This window comes from Phyllopteryx taeniolatus, chromosome 22 (genome assembly GCF_024500385.1).
Source record: "Phyllopteryx taeniolatus isolate TA_2022b chromosome 22, UOR_Ptae_1.2, whole genome shotgun sequence".
In the NCBI taxonomy this organism is placed as follows: domain Eukaryota; kingdom Metazoa; phylum Chordata; class Actinopteri; order Syngnathiformes; family Syngnathidae; genus Phyllopteryx; species Phyllopteryx taeniolatus.
In genome coordinates this window covers 10,758,102-10,781,549 of record NC_084523.1, presented here as the reverse complement: position 1 = coordinate 10,781,549, position 23,448 = coordinate 10,758,102, and the positions used below count along the sequence as shown (strand labels likewise).

The window sequence follows — 23,448 nt, the reverse complement described above, 5'->3', positions numbered from 1 at the left end:
TCTCATCAGAAAGAAGCTATTTACACTTCTTTTTTTCAAAGGAAACTTTCAAGTGTAAAAACAAGCACAAATGCGAAACATATAAAGTGTACTCACTTCTCTGCTGCTTGTGAACATCTTTAAATCCACTCTAATCACACACGCACACACGCACACACGCGGGCTGAGGTCAGCGTCCAGACTGCAGTAATCTGTCTGAGTCAACGAGCTTAACTAGATGAGCTTCAGGTTGTCGTCGTCGTCGTCATGACAGCACCCCTTTCAGGAGTAAAATTTCCTCATTCCCTTCCAACTTTTGCATTTGAAAAAAAACAAAACACAAAAACAGGACGTTTCTGAATTGATGTTCAATTTATTTCATAGTCAAACACGCTCTCACCGGCTGTGAAGGGTTTCTACCACAGACATGACGTATCGTAGATCCCACCTTGAGCATGACCGTTGCTGGGATGTACGGCAGCGCGTCGCCATATCGGATGTGGCGAATCGACCCCGTAAACTTCAAAAGGAGAGCAGCCCAAAAAGTGCACAAAGTGAATGGCTCTCATTTACTCACACACGACAAAATATTTGGGAAACAGCAACCAAAAAAAAACAGGTAATTCTTCATCTAATTACTACACGAAGAATGACATGTTATTTTCTCGATTTAAAATTTTGTCAGAGGGGGGGGGGAAATCGGTCGTTAATTCAGGGCAATTCAGTTACATAGGAATGACTCGTTTGTTTGGAGGCTGATTTCACGGCAGGAATTATTATGAGGAAGTATTAGGCACATTCAGAGATCACAATACGAGCCACAGTCAGCAAATTACAGTTGCATTCAAAAGTCCTCGTTCACTTTCAATCCCATGAAAGTTATCTTTGAATTAAAAACGGTTTCTCCATCTCCAAGCTGCAAATGAAGGAGGCATCGCTCCACTTTGCCCCATTCAACATGGCGGTGATATTTACGCACCATTCTGAGCGAAGGCAGGCATGACTTCTATTTGATGTCTACGCTTGCAACTGTGAGAATTCATCCATTCATCCACGATTCCCAGTTAACAAAGCTGCCGTGTGTATTCGGAACGCGGGAGAGAAAAAAAAATGAAAAATGTGCAAAGTCCGAGCCGAGCGGGAACATCGGCGCGTGAGGCAGACGCGCGGCACACCTGCACCACCGGGCCACCCTCCTCGTCAAAATGTCCGATCGATATTTTGCCAGAGGGAATCATCAGGCGAGTTGCTGGAAAACAACAACAACAACAACAACAAAACCCTCTTTTGAGTCCGTTACAAGTGAGCAGAAACAAAGAGCGCAAAACCAACTTACAAGCAGCGCTCGACCTTTTGTTTCGATGGGCAACAGGAAGCTCGCCGCAGCGCAGAGCGCGCACGCGATGCTGAAGGGACTCAGTGCCAGAATCACAGACTGAGACATGAGCACCTGAAGTACACACAAACGAGTGTCACTGTCTCTCTGTCACACACACACACACACACACAGTGAAGTATTCTAAATCAAAAAAACATTTTAAATGGCCCAAGTCCTGTTGGGTCGAGTGAAAAAACCCCAACTGCACCTGGCGAAATATTGATCATTGCCTATATTAACAGTTTACGGTGTAAACTATTAATATCGGCAATGTATGGTGTAAACTTTACACCATACATGCCCAACTCAGGCCTCAGGGTGTCATTATTTTTGGCCCGCGAGAACATCTCAAATGTGTCAAAGAGCTGGCCTGCCGGTACATAGCGCGTGCAACGCAATTCCCGGAATGCTTTGCAAATGCGGCGGCGGGCAAGCGCCTCCTCCTTTTGCGTTGCAGCCGTTAGCAACCGTGCTATCGGTCTCCTTGGGGTAATGTACTCCTCCCCTTCCCCAAAATGGAAAAGGGAGCTTTCGAGGCGGATCGTCCGATGACCAAAGCGGAGGTCGGACGCGCTCGTCTTGTGCTCAGAAGCGACGCGGCTGAACACATTCCCAAAGAATAGAACATAAACATCGCTCCAACCAATGCTTTCTTCACGCACTTTTTCGACTCGGAGGAAGTTTGAAGGGTGGATTTTCATTGAAGGACATTCCCATTTGTTGTTGGCCTTTGAAAAGGTTCCCATTCCCAAAAAGAATTTGAAAGGCTACAGACCGAGAGAGACACAAGACTGGGTTTTCTATTTCAAGAAGAAACAAATACAACTCGTGTGTTCAATGCAAATTTGATTTCATATTTTCCTATTCAGTGTGTAAGCACACCAGAACTTTGTTTCATACGATAAGGTTTCACATTGCAGACCCGGAGAGGAGGGAAAACGTGCACAATTGAAATCAGTTTTCGATCAATCGTGTTTGCCCACTTTGTCATTTTGGCCCACTGTGGATTTGAGTTTGACAGCCCTGGTTTGAAGCGTAAATATGTCACAAAACATTTGACATGACCCTGACAAATAAATGGCTTCCAGATGACGTACACGGTTTTTAAGGGCCACCCAGCAGAGCAAAAAACAAGACTCTCTTACCAACTTCTTTTGCTAACAACCCAGGCTTCGAAATGGTCGAGATGAACCACTTCGACATATTTCCTTGACGCTATTTTGCTATTAGGATGCGCTTTGGTGCCATCTTGTGGCATGGAGGCCTTCTCACACACACACACACACACCTGTGCAATGAAGGGAGCGATCATTCCTCCGATGCGACTGACCGACGTACAAAAGCCCATCCCGAGCGAACGCGATACAGTCGGATAGACCTGAAAGACAAGCAGCAGGAGCACAGTCAAGCCCCCCCTGAGCCTCTTTTGGGACCGAGGGCGATAAAGCAGACTTGACTTCGCTACCCCCCTCCTTGAGCCGTCCCCTTCACGTGGTGGAGGGGTTTGTGTGTCCCAATGATCCTAGGAGCTAAGTTGTCTGGGGCTTTATGCCCCCGGCGGGGTCACCCATGGCAAACGGGTCCTAAGTGAGGGACCAGACAAAGCAAAGCTCAAAGACCCCTTATGATGACAACAAAAAATGGACTCAGGTTTTTCCCTTGCCCCCACACGGGTCACCTGGGTCCCCCCCTCTGGAGCCAGGCCTGGAGGTGGGGCCGGAAGGCGAGCGCCTGGTGGCCGGGCACAGCCCGAAGGGGTAACGTGGGTCCCGCTTCCCATGGGCTCACCGCCTGCGGGAGGGGCCATAGGGGTCGGGTGCAGCGCGAGCCGGGCGGCGGCCGAAGGCGGGGACCTTGGCGATCCGATCCGATCCGTCTAGGGACGTGGAATGTCACCTCTCTGGCAGGGAAGGAGCCCGAGCTGGTGTGCGAGGTCGAGAAGTTCCGACGAGATAGAGTCGGACTCGCCTCCACGCCAGGTTGGGCTCTGGTACCAGTCCTCTTGAGAGGGGTTGGACTCTCTTCCACTCTGGAGTTGCCCACAGTGAGAGGCGCCGAGCAGGTGCGGGTATACTTATTGCTCCCCGGCTCTGCGCCTGTACGTCAGGGTTCACCCCGGTGGACGAGAGGGTAGCCTCCCTCCGCCTTCGGGTGGGGCGACGGGTCCTGACTGTTGTTTGTGCCTATGCACCAAACACCAGTTCAGAGTACCCCCCCTTTTTGCAGTCCTTGGAGGGGGCGCTGGGGACTCCATCGTTCTGCTGGGGGACTTCAATGCTCACGTGGGCAATGACCGTGAGACCTGGAAGGGCGTGATTGGGAGGAACGCCCCCCCCCCGATCAGAACCCGATTTCTGTCCTTGGATTTCTGTGCTCGTCACGGATTGTCCATAACGAACACCACGTTCAAGCATAAGGGCGTCCACGCGTGCACTCGGCACCTGGACACCCGAGGTCGCAGTTCGACGATCGACTTTGCGGTCGTGTCATCGGACTTGCGGCCGCACGTCTCGGACACTCGGGTGAAGAGAGGGGCGCAGCTGTCGACCGATCACCACAAGGCGGTGAGTCGGCGCCGATGGTGGGGGAAGATGCCGGTCCGACGTGGCGGGCCCAAACCTATTGTGAGGGTCTGCTGGGAACGTCTGGCGGAATCCCCCGTCAGAAGGAGTTTCGACTCCCACCTCCGACAGAACTTTGCTCATGTTCCGGGGGCGGCGGGGGACATCGAGTCCGACTGGACTGTGTTCCGCGCCTCCATTGCCGGAGTCGTGGCGGCGACCCCCCGAACCCGTTGGTGGACACCAACGGTGAGGGATGCCGTCAAGCTGAAGAAGGAGTCCTATCGGGCCTTTTTGGCCCGTGGGACTCCTGAGGCAGCCGATGGGTACCGGCCGGCCAATCGGAATGCAGGTTTGGTGGTCGCTGAAGCAAAAACCCGGGCATGGGAGGAGTTCGGTGAGGCCACGGAGAAAAACTTCCGGACGGCTTCGAGGAAATTCTGGTCCACCATCCGGCGTCTCAGGAGGGGGAAGCAGTGCGCCATCAACACTGTGTATAGCGGGGATGGGGCGCCGCTGACCTCGACTCGGGACGTTGTGAGCCGGTGGGGAGAGAATACTTCGAAGACCTCCTCAATTCCACCGACACGCCTTCCCATGAGGGAGCAGAGTCTGGGGTCTCTGAGGCGGGCTCTCCCATCTCTGGGGTTGAGGTCACCAAGGTGGTTAAAAAGCTCCTCGGTGGATGAGATTCGCCCGGAGTTCCTCAAGGCTCTGGATGTTGTGGGGCTGTCCTGGTTAACACGCCTCTGCAACATCGCGTGGACATCGGGGACAGTGCCTCTGGATTGGCAGACTGGGGTGGTGGTGCCCCTTTTTAAGAAGGGGGACCGGAGGATGTGTTCCAACTACAGGAGGATCACACCCCTCAGCCTCCCTGGTAAGGTCTATTCAGGGGTGCTGGAGAGGAGGGTCCGTCGGGAATTTGAATCTCAGATTCAGTAGGAGCAGTGTGGTTTTCGTCCTGGCCGTGGAACAGTGGACCAGCTCTCACCCTTGGCAGGGTCCTCGAGGGTACATGGGAGTTGGCCCAACCAGTCTACATGTGTTTTGTGGAAATGGAGAAGGCGTTCGACCCTGTCCCTTGGGGGGTGCTTCGGGAGTATGGTGTACCGAACCCCCTGATACGGGCTGTTCGGTCCCTGTACGACCGGGGTAAGAGTTTGGTCCGCATATCCGGCAGTAAGTCGGACTCGTTTCCGGTGAGGGTTGGACTCCGCCAAGGCTGCCCTTTGTCACCGATTCTGTTCGTAACTTTTATGGGCAGAATTTCTAGGCCGTGACCTCCAACTCTCACTGGGGCAGTTCGCATCTGAGTGTGAAGCGGCTGGGATGAGAATCAGCACCTCCAAATCTGAGACCGTGGTCCTCAGTCGGAAAAGGGTGGCGTGCCCTCTCCGGGTCGGGGATGAGATCCTGCCCCAAGTGGAGGAGTTCAAGTATCTCGGGGTCTTGTTCACGAGTGAGGGAAGAACGGAACGGGAGATCGACAGACGGATCGGTGCGGCGTCTGCAGTGATGCGGACTTTGTATCGATCCGTTGTGGTAAAGAAGGAGCTAAGTCAAAAGGCGAAGCTCTCGATTTACCGGTCGATCTACGTTCCTACCGTCACCTACGGTCACGAGCTGCGGGTCGTGACCCAAAGAACGAGATCCCGGATACGAGCGGCCGATATGAGTTTCCTCCGCAGGGTGTCCGGGCTCTCCCTTAGAGATAGGATGAGAAGCTCGGTCATCCGGGAGGATCTCAGAGTGGAGCCGCTGCCCCTTCACATCGAGAGGTGGCTGGGGCATCTGATTCGGATGCCTCCCGGACGCCTCCCTGGCGAGGTGTTCCGGGCACGTCCCACCGGGAGGAGACCCCGGGGACGACCCGGCACACGCTGGAGAGACTACATGCTTCGGGTGGCCCGGGAACGCATCGGGTTCCCCCCGGAAGAACTGGATGAAGTGGCTGGGGAACGGGAAGTCTGGGCGTCCCTGCTAAAGCTACTGCCCCCGCGACCCGACCTCGGATAAGCGGTAGAAAACGGATGGACGGACGGACGGAGTTCGCTCCCGATCAATCGAGCCCGTACCTCTGCCGTGTAGATGTAAACCACAGTGAAGTTCATGGAGACCAGAGCGCGCAGCAGGAACAAAAGGAGCGTGAAGCCGAACCTGAGTGTCCGGAGAAAGGACGAGAAGGTCTGACACGAAGAGGACAGAGATCAGGAGAGTCCAGCAAGACTTTGTTCTTACATGCTCGTGCAGATATTCAGCATCAGGAAGAAGAAGGCCGACACCAGCTGCAACACCATCAAACTCCGCCGCCGACCGAATATGTTCAGTAGGAAGATGTTGACTGGGATGACTGGGAAGACAGACGGACGTTTACTGGGAGAAGGACAAAGACGGAACTGGAAGACAGACGAATGTTTACTATGAGGAGGATGGACAGACATTTATTGGGGACAGATGTCAGTGTGGCGCCTGCCACTCACGTGAAACCTCGCCCAGGCAGCTGATGAGGAGCGTCTGGTAGTCGCTGAACGCGAAGGGGACACAGTAACACTGGCTGCCCTCGAGGCGGTGTTTGACCTGATGCGCGCGGTCGCCGTCCGTCACACACAACAAATTCTTCTCCAGAAGCTCCGAACTGCTCAGGACCGAGCCGTAATACGCAAAGGACGCCACAAACCTGAAGTCGTGGTCGGAAACGGGACACGGTGACAACACGTTTTTCTGGCTCTTTCCGGATCGGCCGGCATCGGAAGGTGACCCTTACCACGAGTACCAGAGAAGCAAGGACGTCCTCCGGAAGGTGGAGTTGAGCAGAACCCTCCAGCTGCCTCTCTCTTTCTAAAAGAGCAAAGGACCCTTCAGAACCTTCACGGACCCCAGAAGACAACATGCATGGGTCGGAGAGGATAGGGCCCCGAGCCCAATGGGACTTCCGGGGAATCTACATTTTTGCCGAGAATATTCCTCATTTCCACTTGATCCCTGACGTGTGGAATACATTACAAGAGCAGACGGGTTGAGGGAGACAACATTTTTCAAGTGAGAAAGCACGAAGCGGGATACCGAATATTCCCTCGGCCTGGACAGCAAGAACAAATTCAACCGCTTCAATGCAGATCGATGACTTCAAATGTGCCAAATGAATAAATAACGACTAAACAAACAGAGGTCAAATGCTTTCAAAGAAATACCACGTTGAATAATTGGGTCATAAAACTGCTAAAATTGCAGTTCCATAAATCAATCCAAGTCCATTGATTTGGCTCCGGGACCCGAACGCACCACGAGCGTCTCCACCAAGCGTCCGGGCGGCAGAGACGCTTTGTTCATCTCGGCGATCCACTTGAGAGTCTCCATGGCGGCCGCGGCGTTCCCAGCAGACACGTTGTAGCGAGCCGACTCGGGAATGAACTGAACGAGAAAAAAGAACAAGGTTTCAGCGTCTTCTGTCATTCGGACACAATCTCATCCTCTGGATCTTCAAACCGGACGGCGATGGGCACCTTGAAGAGGTAGAGGAGGATGACGCTCGGGGCCACGGAGATCCGGATCATCCACCTCCATCCCAGCCTGGGAACCACCAGCATTCCCAGCACGATGATCAGCATCGAGCCGCACATCCAGAAGATCTGAACACACAAACGGAGCACGCGCGCGCGTGCGCGTCAGCTACCGGCCGACGTCACGGGCGAGGGCTTCTGCCAGCTTCTGCGTGCGACTCACGGCGGCCAGGGGCAGCAGGACGGCCCGATACTTGGCTGGTATGAACTCCGTCTTCAACACGTACCTGCGCAGTCCACATAACGCCGGCTCAATGCGGTCGGCCCTCGTTTAGCACCCCCGCAACAGACAAAATCGACCAAATATTGACATATATTTTCAAGCGTCCTGCATTTCCTTCCAAAATCAAAATATAGGATGGGAGGTCCACTCGGGCTCACCATCTTCTACACCAGTATCTGTGACCTTTGAGTGTGTGTGGCTTTAAAAGGCGGGCCTGGCCCGGCCTGGCCTGGCGGGTGACGTGAGAGTCAGCCAATGAGAATGGACAGTTGGCCGGCTGTTAACCGGCTAATCCGTGAGCCGCTCTTCCGTTGAGCGGCGGCGTCAGCTGCAATTCGGCCAAGAACGTGCTTGTGTTGACTTTATTTTGTTCCCATTTGTTCAATGGCTGTTTCCATCCTCCCTCTATCCTAACCACCCGTTATGGACTGCAACTGGCTAACCGCGCCCCCTGTGAACCCGGGTCCTCAGAAGTGTGAGGCAGATGTGCGAACCGGTCCTCCACGGTGCCGGCTCCCACCTACTATTCTAAACACAGAATTCTGATGACTATTGCGTTCATGGAATGAGGAGCCAACAGAGAAATTCATCAATTGGATGAATTTATCTGTTGAATTCATACTCTAAGAAGGCAATATTCATCAGAATTCTGTGTTTCGACCGGTGGGGGGGACACACACAACATATTCTTGCCACCAGATTTGCTGCATTTCCTTCCCCTTGAAGTGGGACACGATCCCAAACCGCGGACATTGTCTTTTTCGTACTCTTTCCTCCTGGCTCGTGCTTCTTGCTCTGCAGTAACAGTCCGTGTCGAAAAACAATCACTGCAAATCGGCCTTTTAGAGCAAATAATCCACCATGCGTGAACAAGAAAAAAAGCAGTGAAATCCAATATAGCGAACGATGGGCGTAAGCGTGCAGGTGTGCGCGCACGCAACTAACCCTTGCGAGACTCCTGCCACGCCGCAGCCCACCATGCTGCGCAGGAAGACGAACCAAGCGTAGGACGGAGCGAAGGAGGTGAGGAGCGAGAAGTAGGCGCTGCACACGAAACCTCCGTAAACCACCTGGCGACATCCACAGAGGAGAACACCAAAGAACTTTCAAGTCTTCCGCATGCATCACTTTGTTCTGGCCCACAACACCAGAGACGTCGCAACCTTCCAGCGGCCGTATTTGTCAGCCACGTAGCCGCTGATCACGCCGCACACCATAAAGCCAAAGAACACCATCTGAAAACACAAACGTAAACATCTGCAAATGCTCAAACTCAAAAGGTGTGGACAGACCGAAGTCAGCGTCGTCGTACCATATTGTATTTTATCGTAAGTAGCCGCCATCCAAAAACATCCAACCTATTTCCATGACAACTGACTGACTAACAAACCAAGAGCGGGTTATAAGGAAAATCCTGAGATGATTTCCACTCACAGTTGACACCAGCGCCACCTGCCAGTCTTCCAGACGCCACTCGCAGCGAATCTCGGGAGACGCCACTGCCAACAACATGATCTCCATTGCCTCCACAATCTACGCACGCACACACACACACAATCCAAAGCCAAAAGTGTGCGCGCATGCTGCCGATGTGCTTTGTTTGCTGAGGAGGAAGCCGTCTCACGTTGGAGCTTCCCATGATGACAAAGAGCAAGATGTGGAATCTCCCGAATCCGATGCTCTCCACCGCTTCCTCCACCGTGAACATCTGCTCTAAAAAAACACACACACACACACCTCACACTTTTATGTTTCTGACCATATTCACATGATTTGCGTCAAATGCTCAAGTCACCTTCATTGTGATTGTGGTTTTCGGCGTCCCGCCGCTCCGACAGTTCCACCTCCTGCAGGTAGATGGCGCTGACCAGCTCAGTCTTCACGCTTTCAGCCATCCTGGAAGCAAGACGACAAAGCAACCCAAAGTACGGGACGGTTAATAAAGGTGGCCTGTTCCGTCTGACTTGTGACGCGCGCGCCCCCTTCCCTTCCATTGCTAAAGCGCCAAATCCCAACAGAAGTGATGTCCTAACTTGGCATTTTACACATGGAGCGACCCCCTTTCGGCGGGTGAAGCTCATGTCGACTTCCTCACAACTTTTCATCCGTTTGTGTTTTGTGTGGATGTGGCGCCACCAGCCGCCGCTGCTTCACTTCGGTTCGGTTCAGACCACAAGCCTCGATCCTTTTACCACAATGCGTTTACACGGGCTGAGTATTTAGACTTATTTGTGAAATTGTCTTTGGAATCTTTATGCTCACACGTTGGTTGCGTTTTAGTGGATTACACATCAAGGTCGACGCAAACGTTTGACTCGATAAAACAAAATCGAGGAAGCGCAAACGAACACAGTTTATGGGTTCAACGTTCCAAAGAAGTGATTTGAGAGCTTAACTCCGTACATTGGTTCTGATTTACAAAAAAAAAAAAAAAAAAAAACGCGTCTTTTGTCTCACGTTTGTACTTTTCAAGCAACTAAACTCGATACGTTTGAGTTTGGCGGAGCGCGCGTCGGTTTCGCAAGCAAGTTTGACGGGACTTGTGTTTGCGCCAAAATGAAGACAAATCAGAGGTCGAGCGAGCAGCAGCTCCTCTTTCTTTGCCGACTCACAGGTTCTTCGGGATCGGTCGGGTTCGGTGAGCTTGGGTGTCGTCGACGGTTCATCGCTCAGGTGAACGCGGAAGAAAAGCAGATCCGGAAGGGGCGGGGCGCTACGTTCAGGTGTTTACGGGCGCGGGACACGTTCAGTGGCAACGATGCAATTGCTTTACTGTCACTTTAACAGACAAGAAATAGCATTTTACATTCCAAAACGACTTTCTATCAAACATTTTTTGCCTGTGAATACTCTCATTCATCCAGGTCAAGTCGGTGGCAACTGGACTGTTCTGGTTGTCTTAGAAGACCTCTCGCCTTTTTATTAAAAAAAAACAACAACAACAAAAACTAGAAAAATAGGAAATTCAGCAGATTAGTTTTCGTGACTTTTTGCCGCAGTGAGAAATCTTTAACTGTTATGTTCACTGGACGGTACGTGAAGAAATATTTATTTTAAAAAGGCAAATTCTGGAGTGGAGTACATTTTAAAAGAAATGTAAAGCACAGCATTTCAATTGTTGAGATTTATGGGGGAACAATGAGCATTAGAATACATCTAGAGAATGCTTTGGATGTGTTCCAACAATCTTCAGGCCCTGAAAATTTGTGATGAGGTGCGAAAGAAAATAAAGCAACTTGTCTTCTGCTCCTCAAACAACGTCAACAGTTTAATCAATTGTAGCACCATGTGATCGACAGGCCCCACAGCTTGACTGGCAGCTGAACAGTCCAATCAGAGAGTGTCTTAGGGCGGGTCTTAGATAGTTTGTATATACAGTATATATTGTTTTCTCTTCAACATCAAATGTACACTAAGCTTTTTTTTTTTTCTTTTCCATCAAAAAATACCCTCAAAGTCTGACATGATTTCCTATTCGGTGCTCCAAGCGACATGCTAACATTAGCAGCATGCTAACATAGACCAAAAGCCTCAAACAATGAGAGACATGCAGAAACATCGCCGAGGCAGACAACTATTGGCTCGGAGAAATCATGATGTCATCGCAACATCGGAGCGACGATCAACCAATCAGCGGAGAGAACCAGTCGCTATTCCCACGCCGCCGCAATTGCGTTTCTTGTGCCTGTCGTTTCAACAATTTGTGATGTTGTTTGGAACCGGAGGCGGTTCGTCGGGCTGTCGTGCGGACTGGACTGGTTTCCCTCCACTGAGCCGTCACCGCCGTGACACGGAAGCGAGCAATTCTTTTCTTTTCAAGACAGCGGCGTGCAGCTAGCTAACATTTATACGGCAGACAAAATCTACAGCACAACTACGACCTTACAGCGCTCATCTTTTTTCTTTCGCGAATACATTTATCTCGATGTTTATATAGCAGAGATGGGACTGGAGTCACTGCCACTCGGACTCCGGACGACGCAAGTCGCCGCTTTGATCGCTTTTGACTTGACAAAAGCAAAGACTTCAAACTCCACTTGGACTTGACTTCAGACATGATACATACAAGTTTTGATAAATTGGCCTCAATATGATTGACCCTTACTTTTTGAAGAGCAGATATTGCACTTCAGACAACCCGTGACTTGACTTTCCCAAGACAAAACATTGGACTTGCACACGTGTGACTTGATCCCAGCTGATAAATAAAATAGAATTCTAAGCTAGTAGAATCAACATCTCAATAGCAAGCCCTACATTAATATTGTGCTCATTAGGATTTCTTTACACACGAGAACATTTGAATACTGTTGAGAACTGGAAAGCACCTCCAGTCCAAAGGCCTCACTGACGGTTTTAAGACGGACACATGGTCTCCCTGGCTGACGGGAGCGTGGAAGGCAAATGTGTGCTCATTGATGACAGACCGACACTTAGCACCACAGAAGGTCTAGATGTGCATCGCGATCCGGCTCGGAAGGTCCGCCGGGACCATCCGGGCCGCGCGCTTTGCTCAAGAAATTCACGATGACTTTATGTCGAGGGAGGGACGTCCGCACTTGACAACCAGTAGGGAGAGACGCATTTGTGGGAAGACTCTCAAGATCTTCGGGAAGATGAGATCCAACCCCAAGGGTCTGTATTCCTTTGCCCCTCTAAAAGATTTCATTGCCAACCAACCACAGTCCAAGTGGACACCGAGGATGACGGGTGGACAAATGGAACCCTGTAAATATCCGGAGGTCACTTCGATGGTTCGGGGGTCGGGTTAGGGTGGAGTCCAAAGCGGGGCTGTCCCAGTCAGTCGAGTCGGGATCCGGATGCGGACCACTCTAGGGGTAGCTGGTCACGGCCTGTTTCTGGGCCAGGCGACGAAGCTCCTCTCTGATAGCCTTGATCAGGGAGGCCGAGCTATGGGCGGACGGCGAGGCGTCCTCGGGCAGGTACTCGGGAGTCGGGGAGGTCAGGAGAAGAGGCGGCGGGGACGCGTCCCGAAGCGAAGAGCTTGGCAATTGGAAAACCGACGCGGACGAGAACTCGGCGAATGACGCCGCCTGTTGGCGACAGAGAAAACAGAAAGTGGCTTACGGGCACAAACTTCAACATCGCCGAATTGATCGCGACGACACTCACGGTCTCTCTGCTGGACACGGGTCCGGACAGGTCCCGGTCCGAGTGCCGCTCGTTCCAGCGGGAGCCGGTCGGGCCCGAGGCGCTGCGACCCACCGCCGGGTACGCCCCGATCTGGCTGGAGAGACCCACCTGGGTCAGGTGCTGGAGCTGCAAACCTGCTGGACACAAAATGTGCCAATGAAAGCCAAACACGGAAAAGCCTCACCGATTCGTCAATTGCCACTTGCCTACCGACTTGCAAAGTTTTCTGCAGAACAGAACCAAATCAAGTCACTGAAACAGGCGCCTACTGGCGCTTGCGTGCGTATTTTTGCGCTCGCGCTGACCTGCTGCCGCCTTGTGAAAACGTTTAAAGTGTGCTGAAAGTTTGAGCGCCAACTGCCAACTCATATTAGCCGTTCCTAATCGGGACTCCCAATCGATATGACAAAAAAATCCCAGCAACTCACTCCTAAACCTTGTTGAAAGCCTTCCCACAAGAGTTGAAGCAACTCCAGCTGCAAAGAGTCGACCAAAAATCATCGTAAAAGAATTCATTGTATGTGAGTCAAGGCAGGTGAGGGAATACTTTTGGCCATATCGTGTATGTCAGTCAAACCTGTTCCCCGGGAAGAATAACATTGACAGTGCTAAATAATGACACAATGAGGAATTTGAACACACCCAATAAATAAATACAGTCGAGGAAACTGTTGACATGCGTATTATCAGGGCAAATACCCCCGGGGCCTGCCCTCTTCTCTCCACCGCGCACGACATAAAAGATCGCTAAAATTAGGACCACTGTTTAGCTCGGTTCTTTTTTGAAGAATTGTCACGAGCGAGACATCGGAAAGGTCACTCAATCGAGCGGCGCGGTGCGGTGCAGGAGGGAAGTGTCCGCCTTGCAACCGGAGGGGTCGCTGGTTCGTATCCCTCCCCCGCGCATGCCGTCGTCGTGTCTCGAGGGAAGACACTTAACCCACATCGCCTATGAGTGAATGGCGGTCGGAGAGGCCGTAGGCACAGAACGGCAGCCGGGCTTCTGTCAAACTGCCCCGGGGCGGCTGTGGCTCCACCACTGCGGAGTGACTGATGGCTGCCCGCAATCGTAACGCATGTCGGTGTGCCTTGAAAAGCGCTGGAGAAGCGGGATACATGATTTGCACAAATGTTGCAAGGTGGCAGGATTTTGGGCTCACTTGTGCTGCCCACTCCAGCGCACCTCAAAATAAAAGCAAGACTTTTCTATTTCATATTTTACATTTCACTTCGACTACACGAGTACTGCGAGAGTTGGTCAAAGACTGCGGGTGGGCCGCATATGGCCTCGGGCCGCGCTTTGACCAAGCGTCTTGTTCGCTCACGGCCACAAATAGCGGGGGTCACCGTCGAGGCGCCTGTGCTCAAACGTGCGGTACCTGTGCTGCCTCCTACAGGTCGGGGTCTGGAGGAGGAGGGCAACTGTTTGTACTGCCCCCTGCCGGAGTACAGGTGATCTTGCAGCTGCTCGCCACTGGAAACGAAGCCTCCAGAGCTCTGTCTGGAAGAAACAACAAAAAACGACCTCGTCAGAAAGTGCAGCAACACCGCCTGAGGGGGACGGGACAGAGACGGGGGTCACCTCTGCAGATGACCTTGAGCTCCCAGGCCAGAGATCGGAGAAACCCCCAGCTCGGCATATCTCTGCGGCGAGAAGAAGTCGTAAAAAGAGACGAAAGGCGACGAGGGAAAGCTTTCGGGGTGGCGGACTCACGGCCGAGAGGGGGCTGTGGGAGGGCCCCGCCGGGTAGGACCCCCACTGCCTCCCGAGGGGTCCGGGGAGGGCGGGACTCAGGCCTTGCGAGGTCGGGGACACTAGAGCGAAGGCGTCGTCCAGGAGCGAGTGCATCTGCTGCCGGGCTTCCTCGATGGAGGGCTGGGGCGGCGCGTACGGGGGCGGGGCGAGGGCGGCGTCAAACACCTCGTCGGTGGGGGACGGGCTCCTGTGGTCCGGAGGCAGGTCCGGGTCCGACTGACAAAGACGACGGAGAACGCAATCTGTATGATTTACTGGAGAAAAACTTCCTGCTGTAGTCGTCCGCCGAACGTGACAGTTCTGAGTGTCGCGGCCCTGTTTCCAATTGTTTTCCTTTGCGCTGCGGTGTCTGGGTGAGCCAAGGTGGGCGTCGGCATCGGTCACGCAGCTGTCATGAATTGTAATCATCGGCCTTTTTAGGGGGCACCGTGACAGTGTGTGGGCGTCGGAATATTCCCTGGTTTTTTTTCTTTTCTGTGTATTCTAAAATCATGCATTGCGCCCTGACATTTGCTGGCGACCAGTCCGTTGCTCCTCGCACTGGATCTGAGGTGCAGCCTTGCAGAGAATTTTATGGCACCACAGGAGAAGACTCCTTGTCAGGAGATCACAAGCTGGATTGTGGTGTTCCCCAAGGTTCAATTTAAGGCCCGACACTTTTATTTGTACATGCTACCACATGGCGGAGTCACCAGGACACACAAAACAAGTTTGCAGTGATGCAGATGATTCTCAGCGCTGCGTTTCCGTTCCTCCCGATGACCACTGCCTGATTGATACTCCTCTTAACTGCAGTTTAGAAATGAAGTGCTTGATTGTTTTTCCACAGCTCAACCAGGTCAAAACTTGTTTTAGTCATTGGTCCAAATGACAAGAACTTCCTTCTCCTCCACGATGGCGCTTCCTCACTTCACCCTGTGCTCAGCCAGACAGGGCTTTGATTTATTTAATTTCTCACCTGTTTTGTTCAGCGCTTTGAAGTATGGAAGGTGTTCTATGAATAAAGGTTTGACTGACATACACGATATGGCCAAAAGTATTCCCTCACCTGCCTTGACTCACATACAATGAATTCTTTTACGATGATTTTTGGTGGACTCTTTGCAGCTGGAGTTGCTTCAACTCTTGTGGGAAGGCTTTCAACAAGGTTTAGGAGTGAGTTGATGGGATTTTTTTCCCCCTCTTAACCCTCTTCCAGGAGCACATTTGTGAGGTCACACACTGATGTTGGACGAGAAGGCCCGGTTCACCGCCCGCTCGAAATCAACCCCAAGGTGTTGTATGGGGCGGCGGGCAGGACTCTGCGCAGGCCAGTCACGTTCATCTTCATCCGCACCAAACTCTCTCATCCATGTCTTTGTGGCCTATTTTTGCAAAAGCAACTGAAAACTCTTGGTATGCTGAAGCAGTCAGAGTTCCTTTCACTGGGGACGTTTCCAACGTTGTGGGAACAGTTTGGAGATGGCCCCTTCCTGTTCCAACATGACTGTGCATTAGTGCACAAATCAAGAGCCACAAAGACACAGATGAGAGCGTTTGATGCGGATGAACCTAACTGGCCGAAACAGAATTCTGACTGGTGACCCGTCCATGTTCCAGTTTCCATTTCTCACCATGTAGGCCACGTTGTTGAGGCCCGGGTACTTTCTATAAGTGGCGGCCTGGTCCATCAGCAGACGATCCTGGTCCGTATCTGGAAGACTACCAGGTCCCGGCGGAGCCCGCCGCACCCGGGGAGAGTGCCTCCCTCTGGACAGAAAAAGAACAGCATATCGAGTATCATCGATCAAAGAGAAATCGAGAGACCATTTTCTTAAAGTTTGTAAACAGGAGGTGACAGAATACGTTCGGGTGGCAAAAAGCGATTGACTACCACTGACCTGAACGGAGACCGTGACAACTATTTGATGCGTTTTGGGTTGCGCCACCGGATATACCACAAAAGGTTCAGGTTTTCCTACATTTCCCCAAAACTCAATTAATCCGGCAGATCCTGTAGGTGAGGAGGATAACTGGAATGGCGAGACTGCCTGGTGGCATGCTCTCCACTTCTAAAGGAACCAAACCTCATCTGGTTTGTGGAAGGCATTTTCCCACAAGTATACGTCAAATGTATGTTAAAAAAAAACAACCAATGGCCTGCCTGCGAGCTAACGTCAGCTCCACAGCATGCTATCAGTTTCCTCGCCGAAAGAGCAAGTCTGTGCCAGTATTGCGAACAACAGAAAAGTCAAGCTCGAGCCAACGTTGCCTTTGCAACTCGATAACAGGGAAATAGAGCATCTACCACAGTTTACCAGGTTGAAAGAAAAAAACCACCAATCCACGCTAGGTGATGTTCGTATGCTCCAGCTACCGTGACCAAGGTCAGGGCCTTTCATTTCTTGACATGCGCTGAATGAATGAGCCAGTCGCTCAATGATCGTGATAAGCATGTCTGAATTGTCCACGGTGTCTATTTTTGAATCAAGCGTCAATTCCAGCAGGCGTTCTGTCTCCCTTCAAAGCCGTTGACCTCACGCAACCTCGTTTGGACTGACACGCCATACGTTCCGACTCGGCCGGTAGAGAAGAAGGCTCAAATCACCGTGTCAGTCATTTGCCCCGTTTCGTTCAAACGACATCAGAGTAAAAAGGTGTTGCCTAGTGGTAGCATCAAATCAAGCTCAGGCTTTTGCCACCCGGAAGTAGGCGCGGTGTTGAGGTAGAAGACTCTGCCGTTACCTCCGCCGCTCGTCGGCGGGCGTCGGCGGGGACGGGGTGTCGGCCCGCAGGATGCAGTCGGCGTAGTCCGTGTGGTCGTGGGCCGAGCCGTAGAGACGCCGGGCCACTTCGGTCTGGACCGGCCCGTCTCCAAAGGCGTCCATGATATCGTCCATGGACGGGAACTCGCACTGCCCTCGCCTCTTGGCGCGCTGCCGGAGTTTGTTCCTCCGCTGCTCCATCTCAGACTTGTGTCGCAGTGCCACCTGAAGGAGAGCTGGGGGAATTATCACTGTCTGCCTGCCCCTGGGTTTTCTTGTCCCCAAGTCTGCATACTTTGCTGTCCAGCTCCTTGTCTGTGCACGTGTCTCCAGAAACTTCAGTGGTATTCTTGCTTAATCTAAAAAATCCATGACTCTGTCACGCTTTGCATCTTCGTGTCTCGTGTCTCTAGAATTGTTGGTCTTTCTGTCTCCCTACCGTTATTCCTCTCTCTGTACACTTGTCTTTCTGTCTTCCCATCTCGGTCTGTCTACCCGTCGTCCGTCTCCGTGTCTGTCCGTCAAGACGTGCCGACAGGGCTCACCTCAGTGCTGACTTTCTGCGAGAGCGACGGGCTGGGCTGCGCCGGCGTGCTGGCCCGCGGCTGCATGGCGATGAGCTGAACTTTGCCGGCCTGCCGCCGCACGCCGTCCGACGAGCCGCGGGAAAGACGGTCGACGTGGTCAAAGATGGAAGACGACGACATCAGCTCATCTCCGACCGATGCCGCTACGGGAGGGAGGGAGGGAGGGAGGGAGGAGGTCCCGTGTCAAAGGAGGACCGACCATCAAGTGCAGTGAAAACAAAGACAAAGAATAAAAACGTACACAGACGTCAGCGTTAGCTTTCGATGACGATGTTTCTATGTATTTCTTCATCATTTTAAATGAGAAGGAACATGACTCGATGAAGACATGAACAAATAGAATCCCGAATTGTTGATGTCTCTGACCATTTTTGGGCGGCTTCTTCTGTTGCTTGGCCTCCACGGGAGCGGCTGCAGGTCGAGCGCTCTCCTCCGCCGACTCTCTGCCGCTCGATTGGTCGCTACCCGACGAGTCGGCGTCTGATTGGCTGGCCCTGTCAAGACACCAGGTTTTATTGGCAGAACGCAGGCCCGGCTAAAAGGAGCGTTGACCAGCTACGTGAAGCGCTACTTCCGAGCCTCTCGACCCGGCTTCACTTCCATCCGTCCATTTTGTATTACGCTTATCCTCCTTTCGGTCTGCTCGAGTGTCTCCCAACTGTCTTTGGGCAAGAGGCGCAATACACCCTGGAGAGTCTTCAATGAACCTAGCGTACTTTTGGATTGCGGGAGGAAGCTGAAGTACCCGGAGAAAACCCACGCAAGCACGGGAAGATGAAGCAAGCTCCACACTGGATGGCTGGAGCCCAGATTCGAACCCCGGACCTCAAAACTGTAAGGCAGACACGCTAACCGCTCAATCGCCGCGCTGATCAAATGAGCTCAGAAGCCTGACCGAGAATGTTCTGGAGGTGATGGCGGGTTGCAGTCTGGGGAGAGGCTGACCTGCCACGACGCCGCGCTGTTCTGCCAGTTTTGGTGGACGAGCCTTTGGATTTGGGGGTGTTGAGGCCCCCCCCTTCAGAGGGCGTCACCTCTTTTGCGGACGCCGGCGGCGGTCCCGCTTCCTGAATCACCACGATGTCGTCTTTACTGTGCTGGCCCAGGTGAAGTTTGGCAAAGTCGAAGCCTTTCACACTGGAGGCCTGCAGCTGAGAGACGACGCACGTCACCGGGGAACAACAGGAAACAGGAAGTGACGTGCTTGATTTCCTACCTTCTGTCTCTGCTGGATGGTGTTGATGGCATCTGGTTGAAACTCCAATTTCTCAGAGCCACACAGCTTCCAGTAGAGGAGGATGATGATGAAGAGGGCCAGCAAGACTGGCACAATCACGCCAACAATGAGCCAAATGCTACTGCTTTGGGTCTCAGATGGCGGGACGGACACGGTCTCCACCGCTAGGGCAGGAGACCGCGACAAGACACACCAAGACGAGCAAAGAAGCACACAAGAAGATAAAAAAGTGGAGCAATAAACTCGTGCAAAATCTTTTGTGACGAAAGAAGGTTGTTTCTCTTCTTTCTACTGGCCGCTTGTCAGGATGGCAACACAAAGCAATTTACTCGTCGACATGTCGAGCGGATCGGCCGCTCGTTCTTAACGGTTTCTATCGGCTCTTCCCTCCCGGGTGTGACTCACGTCGGGCCATCGGTCGCTGGACCTGGTGTCCCAGGACGATGGCAGCTCTCTGGAGGTCCAAGCTGTTCAGGGTTTCTGCGGTCTCCTCCGCCGGGACCCGGGTGCCTCCCGGACCCTCCACAAAATATAATACCTCCAGGGGGCGCTTCGGCCCGGACACTCTGGCCACGCGCACCACCTGCGATGGTGAAAGGGACGCGTGGGTTGTGACTGTGTTGGAATGAGAACCGCGAAGGCGTGCGTACCTGCAGACTGCCGTCGGCTGCGGCAGTGGCTCTCCTCCAGCGCCTCCTGCCAGACGCTCCCAGTCCTTCCTCCAGCAGCGAGGCCAAGCGTCGCTCCACACGAGCTTTAAAACTTCGCTCGGAAACGATCTCGTCTGGCACGCCGAGCAAGACTGAAAACGTCCGGAGGTTTCCGATCAGCCGATTGACTCGAACACACGTTCCCGTGGCGAGCGTGTCAAGACAAAAGTGTTCTCACCCGTGCGGACCCAAGTGGATCTCAAGTGATGGGAGGTGTTCAGCTCAGGATAGTGAAAAGCTGAAACATAGCAACAATCAGCTCGGTGCCTCCTTATCAGTTAGTCCTGGCGAACATACGCGTGATTCTATGTCGTACGTTCAGCGATCTGCAGGGCGGGAAACCCGACGTAGAAACTGAACTCCACCAGGCTGAGGTTCCTCAGGTGCCGGCTGACCTCGTATCCCGGCAGGTAGCCTCGCCCGTCCCGTACCGCAAACACGATGTCGACGGGAAGCTTCTGCTCGCCCGCCATCCTCACGGAGTTGAGTGTGATGTTCAGCAGCTGGACGGAAGAAGAGCCATGAAAAAGGCTTTGTTGAGTGGGGGGAGTCGCACGAGTCAGAAGTCACTCTTAAGTCTTCACCGTCCCGAGCAAGTGAGAAAAATCGAGCTGCGAGTCCCTGCTAACCTTTCGAACAACTCATGACTCGGGCTAAGCAAATCCCAAATCAAGTCAACAATCTTGCTCTGTCGCAACAGATATTTGGACTGAATCGGAATCTGTAGCAACACAATCACAGTTTACGAATGTCAATTCGACGCGCAATAAACGAAGATGAGTTCCCGTTTGACCGGCCATCTGTGAGCTAAACTGTCGCTTCCCCGGCTTTGTTGGTTTTGAGACGGATGAAGTTAAACATTGCAGGTGTTGCGTTGCCGTTCTCTTTTTTCCCAATTTGATCCAAAATCCAAATGCAATAATCCCGCGAGCTCTCTTCGTGAAACTAACTTCATGCAATCCCCATCAGAGCCGACGAGTGAGTTGCCACGTTTCCGCGCATCGCACCAAAAATTACGCTTCTTTCCAAAACAAAACAAATGGAAATTGAAAAGATTTTCAAATATAAGGCAAGTCTCGGCCGGCACGGTGGGCGACTGGTTAGCATATCCGCCTCACAGTTTTGAGGACCCGGGTTCAAACCTGTGTGGAGTTTGCACGTTTCTCCGGTTTCCTCCCACATCCCCAAAACATGCGTGCTAGGTTAATGGAAGACTCCAAATTGTCCGTAGGTGCGAATGTGAGTGCGAATGCTTGTTTGTTTGTATGTGCCCTGCGATTGGCTGGCGACCGGTTCAGGGTGTACCCCGCCTCCTGCCCGCAGCGAGCTGGGATAGGCTCCAGCACACCCGCGACCCTTGTGAGGCTAAGCGCTGTAGAAAATGGATGGATGAAGGCAAGTCTTCGAGTCTAAATCAAGCGGAGTCCTAAATTTAGCAACTCGAGTGTGACTCGAGTGAAGTCGTGCGACTTATGGTACTCACCTGCACGCTGACGGCGCCCGACTCCAAAGAGCGGCGCCGAGTTTCGCTGTACGCCATCAGGAGGCCGCTCTCCACACGCTCGCTAAAGTTGCAAACTCTGACGTCGACGTGGGCGGGAACAAAAAGCAGCAGCGTGTGGACTCGGTACCTGACGTCAGGTACGGTGTAGAGGGCGGACACGGCAGGAACCGTGCCCGAGAGACGCGACAGTCGGCGGAGGGCGTTGATGACCGATATGGCTGTGTAGATCGACGGTCCGGATACCACACGGAAGGCAAAACTGGACGGGGTCCTCAAGAACTAACGAAGAACAGACATCGGTCAATCGGCTGACATAAGCAATGAGCACAGATGTCAGGTTGTTGATGAGAAATGGATCGTTTTGACACAACAATGACGAGCCTTCGGATTTGGGGGTGCTGAGGTCCCCTCCGTCAGAGTGCGTTTTACGTATGTGGCTCGCTGAACTAATGAGCCACTATGTTTGTGGTTTGGGGCTGGGGGTGGGGGTTAGGGTTAGCGACGTACAATGACAATTTGAGCAAAGCACATCAAACATGGAATGTCATTGTTGACTTGTGAGATGTGTACCTGAAGCTCGACAGAGCGGTTAAACTCTCTCCTCAAAAGATCCCGGACCTGACTGAACCCAGCTACCGAGCCTCTGGTACCACCTGGAGATTTGACAAATTAGTCACATTCTGATCAGCAGGACCACTGCTGAGGTCACATGACCCGGTGCGGGCGTACCTACTCTGACCAGGTACAACTCGGGCTTGCTGACGTTGCACAGGTACTGTTTGCCGGGAGGGGTCTGGGCCGTCCTGGGCGTGGTCACCGGAGGCGCTCTGGTTAAGCTGATGGCCGTCCTGTGGGTGGCGGACTTCCCCGGATTGTCAGTGACCTCTGCTGGTGTGTACGGTCTTTCAAGACTGGTGGGGGGTCCCAGCGGCGGAGGCTGAAGCACCCGACCGGTCGTGTTGGAACTGGGTGGGGGTTCGCTTGGGCCAAAGAGGTCTTTTTCTTCTGGCTCAGAAGGACCAACTGTTGGGGCCTCCAAATCACTCGTGAGGGAGGGTGAGAGGGACAGCCAAGGGGTGGGGTCAGCGAGGGGATGCTCGGGCTCCCTCCGCGGAGGGGGAGCAGACCTCGGAGATGCCTCAGAGTTCTGCTCCCCCTTCACGGCGGGAGGCCGAGCTTGGCTTTGGTTGTGGATCACTGTTGGGGGTACAAACGGTTGAGAAAAGCGGACCCCGTGCTTCTCACCAGAGGGGGGGCGAGAACCCTCCTTCACCCTCTCCTTTGCCAAAAGGTTGGTATAGTATTCTAAACTGTTCATGTCCGGCAGCAGAATCTCCGTCGGCTGGAGTGGCGCCAAGTCCTCGGGGTCGTAGTCGTCGTCCCAGGCGGGGAAGACGTCCGGGCGGGCGTGGCGGGTGTGCGGGGGCACGCCGGGAGCGGTGGTGGAGGGCGAAAAGAGAACGTGGGAGTCAAGCGGCGGGGTGGGACGGCGAGGTAAGACGCCCTCATAGGAGAGCGCCCAGTCCCCACCGGCGTCGTCGTCGTCGTCGTCGTCGTCGTAGGGGTGGCCGGGAAGAGGGGTAGCCAGGGCCAGGTCCTCGCCATTGGGAAGCACGAAGGAGAGCGTCTCCAGGTAGTCTCCCGAAGCCCACGCCTCCTCCAGGGAGTTGCTCTGCTCCCATGGCGACAGGGGGGCGGGGGGCGGTCGGTTGTGGGGGGGTAGCCGCGGAGACAGGCTGGGAGACAGCAAGTCCGGGGGTCTAAGGAGCAGGTGGATCCCCTGAGCGCCAGAATCCTCTGCTAGACTGCCACGGTTACCACGGTAAGCAGACGCTGGGTTGGCTGCACGAGGTCTGAGCGGGAGGGGAAGTGACGAAGGTGAAGGTGCGGAGAAAGACCCTGCGGTTCTGTTCCATTCCGGGCCACCTGAGACAGTAACACTTGATTTTAGTCAGGGGGTCTTAAATCCCCTTCCAAACGATTTACGTTGACCCCCGGGGACCGCACTATGAAAACCACTTAATTTAAGGTAAAGATATCATGTTGGCTATC

At 53.2% G+C, this 23,448-nt stretch overlaps 2 protein-coding genes across 12 annotated transcripts in view; both read right to left on the bottom strand.

The window, feature by feature from the left end:
• Positions 1 to 126: 126 nt before the first annotated feature.
• On the bottom strand, positions 127 to 10,461 carry svopl (SVOP-like). 8 transcript variants are annotated; one of them, XR_009786632.1, is made up of 17 exons: positions 10,317 to 10,461; positions 9,500 to 9,600; positions 9,329 to 9,441; positions 9,139 to 9,237; positions 8,868 to 8,939; positions 8,650 to 8,774; positions 7,645 to 7,708; positions 7,425 to 7,550; positions 7,204 to 7,332; positions 6,686 to 6,759; positions 6,402 to 6,598; positions 6,160 to 6,271; positions 5,997 to 6,078; positions 2,646 to 2,735; positions 1,316 to 1,429; positions 1,155 to 1,228; positions 380 to 499 (listed from the first exon to the last, which is right to left on the bottom strand). XR_009786632.1 is itself a non-coding variant. In XM_061762708.1 (16 exons), exons 2-16 carry the CDS (start codon positions 9,597 to 9,599, stop codon positions 1,217 to 1,219), a joined length of 1,509 nt encoding a protein of 502 aa, XP_061618692.1. In that variant the 5' UTR covers position 9,600; positions 10,317 to 10,461; the 3' UTR covers positions 1,038 to 1,216. The 8 variants fall into 8 exon arrangements, 6 of the variants coding, with proteins under 6 accessions (XP_061618695.1, XP_061618694.1, XP_061618692.1 ...); XM_061762708.1 differs by lacking the exon at positions 380 to 499 and having other exon boundaries at positions 1,038 to 1,228; XM_061762709.1 differs by lacking the exon at positions 380 to 499 and having other exon boundaries at positions 1,038 to 1,228; positions 9,329 to 9,417.
• A 271-nt stretch (positions 10,462 to 10,732) lies between these two features.
• LOC133472167 (UPF0606 protein KIAA1549-like) overlaps positions 10,733 to 23,448 on the bottom strand; it is a 17,349-nt gene continuing 4,633 nt past the window's right edge. The window contains exons 3-20 of one of the 4 annotated variants that reach the window (XM_061762608.1): positions 22,126 to 23,322; positions 21,967 to 22,049; positions 21,376 to 21,675; positions 20,209 to 20,395; positions 20,071 to 20,130; positions 19,833 to 19,984; positions 19,588 to 19,765; positions 19,162 to 19,346; positions 18,891 to 19,090; positions 18,312 to 18,439; positions 17,904 to 18,088; positions 17,339 to 17,583; positions 16,228 to 16,363; positions 14,573 to 14,830; positions 14,441 to 14,502; positions 14,238 to 14,359; positions 12,838 to 12,995; positions 10,733 to 12,758 (exon numbers count right to left, since the gene is read on the bottom strand). In XM_061762608.1, the coding sequence (XP_061618592.1) occupies positions 12,537 to 12,758; positions 12,838 to 12,995; positions 14,238 to 14,359; positions 14,441 to 14,502; positions 14,573 to 14,830; positions 16,228 to 16,363; positions 17,339 to 17,583; positions 17,904 to 18,088; positions 18,312 to 18,439; positions 18,891 to 19,090; positions 19,162 to 19,346; positions 19,588 to 19,765; positions 19,833 to 19,984; positions 20,071 to 20,130; positions 20,209 to 20,395; positions 21,376 to 21,675; positions 21,967 to 22,049; positions 22,126 to 23,322 (4,058 nt within the window). In that variant the 3' untranslated portion in view covers positions 10,733 to 12,536. Of the gene's footprint in view, positions 12,759 to 12,837; positions 12,996 to 14,237; positions 14,360 to 14,440; positions 14,503 to 14,572; positions 14,831 to 16,227; positions 16,364 to 17,338; positions 17,584 to 17,903; positions 18,089 to 18,311; positions 18,440 to 18,890; positions 19,097 to 19,161; positions 19,347 to 19,587; positions 19,766 to 19,832; positions 19,985 to 20,070; positions 20,131 to 20,208; positions 20,396 to 21,375; positions 21,676 to 21,966; positions 22,050 to 22,125; positions 23,323 to 23,448 lie in introns of all 4 variants that reach the window. The other 3 variants (XM_061762607.1, XM_061762610.1, XM_061762609.1) reach the window with 3 other exon arrangements.

What these genes read in the sequence shown, in the direction of transcription:
- svopl (XM_061762708.1), bottom strand. Translation starts at nt 9,599, where the DNA reads ATGGCTGAAAGCGTGAAGACTGAGCTGGTCAGCGCCATCTACCTGCAG. An exon ending in ACAAATACGGCCGCTGGAAG is followed by an intron (nt 8,775 to 8,867) that starts GTTGCGACGTCT and finishes GGATGTCGCCAG; the next exon opens with GTGGTTTACGGAGGTTTCGT. An exon ending in TCCTGCTGCCCCTGGCCGCC is followed by an intron (nt 7,551 to 7,644) that starts GTGAGTCGCACG and finishes TTGTGTGTTCAG; the next exon opens with ATCTTCTGGATGTGCGGCTC.